Source organism: Orycteropus afer, unplaced genomic scaffold, assembly GCF_000298275.1.
Source record: "Orycteropus afer afer isolate SDZICR_OR568_19922 unplaced genomic scaffold, OryAfe1.0 scaffold00060, whole genome shotgun sequence".
In the NCBI taxonomy this organism is placed as follows: domain Eukaryota; kingdom Metazoa; phylum Chordata; class Mammalia; order Tubulidentata; family Orycteropodidae; genus Orycteropus; species Orycteropus afer.
In genome coordinates this window covers 13556953-13561118 of record NW_006921647.1, presented here as the reverse complement: position 1 = coordinate 13561118, position 4166 = coordinate 13556953, and the positions used below count along the sequence as shown (strand labels likewise).

Sequence of the window (4166 nt, the reverse complement as noted above, 5' to 3'; positions counted from 1 at the left end):
CTGTCTCTTTAAATATCCAAAATAGTCAAGCCACTTTTTAAACCTACAAAATGGTGGCGCCCTCTTGACCGGCAAAAATCTGCAGCTCAGCCCACCTTTCTCTTCACCTTCTCTGTTTATTCCTCAGCCACTGTGCACAGTCCGTGCAGTCCCTGGCTAGCAGGGTGATGTTTAGGTTAATTTTTAGGTCCTACCACCACTCGGGAATGTCCAAGTTGTTTGTGCCGTCAGGGGAGCTCAGGTCCCTGCCAGACTTCAGCTCTGTATGTCTCCTGTTTTGGTATTTTCACGCAAGTTTTTCTGCTAGTTGGGGTTTAGTCTACTTCTGTATCCTTCCCTTCAAGGCTCAGCAGTCCAAGATTATCTTCTGTGTCTGTGTTAATTGGTTTCCCTTTTCTTTGTTGAAGAGGGTCTCTGCAGTCCTTCTACCTAGTCCGCCATCTTGCCAGAACTCCTGAAGTAGTAGGTTTAGTTGGCTTTTTAAATAGTTAGATCACAGAAACTTTTAAACCTTAGTAGATATGGCTACACATTTTTTTATGATCAGACTTTGCTAGACATACAAAATTGGTGGGTATGGTCTAGCACTGTGCCTTGCATGCATGCACGGTTCATTGCAGAAGAGCCACTGAAATGTTTTGATTGGAAATGGCAGAAGAGTTGTCAAACCTATAATAAATGAGATAATTTCGCTGGATTATCTCTACTTTAGATTCACAGAAGTCTTCAGGAGCAAACACAAGCAAAGAAAGACCACACACCGCTGGTGTTAATGGAGATGAGAGTGAAGAAGATCCACCTGAAAGTAAACCAGCTAAACTCAAGAGGAGGCAAGTTAAACATCACCTCTCCAAAACTTGTTAACATAAGTGTTTGTGGCCATGAGTGAGTGATTATGAAATGTGTGGTCTATGTACAGCACTGCTCATCTTGTCTGGAGAAGAGGCCTCATTCTGTATGGAGAAGTGTGTGTACACTGGCAAGGCCCTGGGCATTCTCATCTGTAAAATGGATTTTGGAAAGATAATTGGGAGGATTAGAACTAGAATATATATCTGACACATGATAAATGGGCAATACATGATGGGTTTTAATTAATAATTAGCTAGGCTCTCTCTCAAAGAAGTTCTTTCTTCCTCACCCCAAAAGTGTGGATATAATCACAGAATTTTATTTGTGCACTAGACCTCAATATATCATTGAACATTTAACTTAATTAGAGGGACAAACTTAGTAATACTTCATCACCATTTTCATTTACTTGGTATACTGGGGCTCATACCACTGGAGTCATAAAAGGTATCCCTGATATATGGACACGCCTGTGGTTTTTAAACATAGGCTTATTCTTCTAAATAGTACTTTTTCTTTTGCACTTTATTTCTTTATTCTGGTTTGTTTGTTGTTGTTATGTGCGTTGATACATTTTTAAATGTTTCTTTCCTTTATTTTAAGGAAAACCTCTAGGGAAATTGTAGTAGGAGTTAAGTCGAAGGTTGTAGCTTTTACTGATGTTTTTCCAAAAGAAAATGAGAAGACCCAGATTTCTACCATGTTCAGGAATGAAAATAATTACACAACATGGTTTAAGATTTAAGTGCTTATTACTGTGTTCCAAATACTATGAGATACTTTTTTGCATTTCGAAAACCCTGATAAAAGTACTCTTTTTCCTACATTCCTGAATTTGTGAACTGTGGTTGATCATTGTGATGGGAAAGTTTGAATAGGTTTGGTTATATATACCTTTTGATATTTTCCTGCACTGTTGGGCTCTGAACGTAATGACTTACCACCACTTATTTACCTTTTGTTTATTTTTTTAGCCATGAATTAGACATCGATGAAAACCCACCTGCAGATTTTTATGAAGATGGTTGTCTTCTAGGATTCAAGCATGGCTCAGGACAAAAGTAGTTATTCATAAATGTTATTATCTTCTCAAAACCTTATCTAATGTTCAGGTAGTTAATAAATGATAATATATGCTATAGCATTTGAGCTTTTATAGTTAAAACACTAATCTCTTTTGTTAGTAATAATTTTAGAAATAATCACATTGCAGTTGATGTATTCACATATATTCATTCAGTGGAACTCCATAGCAGTTCAGTGTTGTTATTACTTCTTCATACATAAAGCAACATAATTCACAGAGGTTTCAGTTTGGTCAAGATCTTAGCATTTTCTGGAAAAGGAGATTCAGCTCAGATCTTGTAACTTCTAAGTACAGTTCTCTTTCTACCTGCTGTCTCATAAGAATTTAGCAAATGTGCCATGAAAAATTCAGATAACCTTTTTCCTTTTGTATTATGAAAGTAGTAAAAGTCAAGCAGAAATTAACAGGTAAAAAGTGAAAATCTTTCCTTTACAATATTCCCTAGCATTAGGCAGTGTTACAGAGTTCTGCATATATTCTCCCAAATGTATTTATTGACGTATTCATTAATTTATGACTGTGTACTACATTATACACATTACTGTTGTTTTTATAAAACACAAAAATAATGGAGTCATATTGTTGGTTCTGCTATAACAGAAATACCACAAGTGGATGGCTTTAACAAACAGGGATTTATTCTCTTACAGTTTAGAAGGCTAGATGTCTGTGTTCAAAGTGCTGGTTCTGGAGTCTGGGTTAAGGCCCCTTGACCTTGGGCTTCAGCTCTGCCTCTTCTTCCAGGCCCACTGGTGATAGAGGCTTTTTCTGACTAACACAGCTGCTGGTTGCTGAGGCTAAAGAGCCTAAGATCAATAAGTTAAATGGCACAATCCCATGATTAACAGAAGACACAGCAGGCTACTAGTTCAAGTCCAGGAACAATCCCAAGACAAGCAGGCAACATGGCAGGCTACTGAGATGAAGACTTGGCCAAATGCAAGATCAAGAAGTGCCAAAAGCTCTCTAGCTTTCTCAAAACTTCTCCTTATACACTGGAAGCAGGCCACACCCCAAAGGCAACTACTTAGGTGCTCATAGACGATTCTACTGTGGAGAGATGATCACAATCTCATTGTGGGAAATAACTACATCCAATTGCCTAGCCACTCAAAACATGGCCCAGCCTAGATGACATACAACCTTAACTAACACACATACTGACATAATCTGAAGCTTGCTTTTTTTCACCCAACTATGTACCATAGACACCTTCCTTGTCAGTACACAGAACACTACCTAATCCTGTCGATGGAAGAAAGGAGCAGTGGTTAAGGCATTTGGCTACTGACCAAAAGGTTGATGATTCAAGACCACCAACCATGCCACAGGAGAAAGATGAGGCAGTCTGATTCTGTAAAGATTTTCAGCCTTGGAAACCCTATGGTACAGCTCTACTCTGTCCTATTGGGTTGCTCTGAATTGGAATCAACTTAATGTAGTGGGTTTTGATGGGGTAAGGAGGGCAATAAAGACATAGAGTTTTTGGAAACCCAAGGGGAAGGGTTGCTATGAGTCAGATCTGACTCAGTGGCAGCGAGTTTGGTTTTTTTTTTTTTTTTTTTTAGGTTGTATGAACATCTGGGCTACTATCTGGGGCTATTACAAATAATAATAATAACAATAAATATCTAAGCATGATGCACTTTAGGTCCATCCAGGTTAATAAAACTACTATAAACATTTGTATACAGGTTTAGATAAGGAAAATATGATTAAAAGTAGGTAATATGAGAAAACTGAAGAGTTTTTTGCACATGAAATGAACCTGAGTTAAATAGGATAGGCACAATAAAGACCTACAATTTATGGAAACTTAGAATAACGATCTAAACCAAGACTTGGAGATTAAAGATTGAGACATGATTATGAAGTAAGCAAGGAAAGGACATAGGAGAATATCTTAAAGTTCCCTTATAAATTAAATCCAAATTAGCTCAAAATTTCATGCTAGTAATTATAGTACTATGAATAGTTTTCAAAGATTATTAATTATTTCTTCCTTGTGGCACTTCAAGGCAATTGTAGTTCATATGATCATGTGAGGCTGCAAAAACGGCAAGGAGGCCACATGTTCTGACCTCCTCTAATCTCACAAGAGGAAGACAGCAGTAACCCAAGGCCTATTACTGCAAGGCCAAACATGCTGCCTCCCTCCAGCCCTTTCACCAACCGTTCCTCCCAAAGCACCCACCACCTCTCTCCTGGGTTCGATAATTCGCTGCAG

General features: G+C 38.1%; 1 protein-coding gene across 1 annotated transcript in view; it reads left to right on the top strand.

Annotated features, from left to right (window-relative positions):
• Window positions 1–4166, top strand: part of TGS1 (trimethylguanosine synthase 1) — a 76761-nt gene that overhangs the window by 15843 nt on the left and 56752 nt on the right. The window contains exons 3-4 of the mRNA XM_007939505.2: window positions 713–830; window positions 1827–1913. Coding sequence (XP_007937696.2) covers window positions 713–830; window positions 1827–1913 — 205 coding nt within the window. The remainder of the gene's footprint in view (window positions 1–712; window positions 831–1826; window positions 1914–4166) is intronic.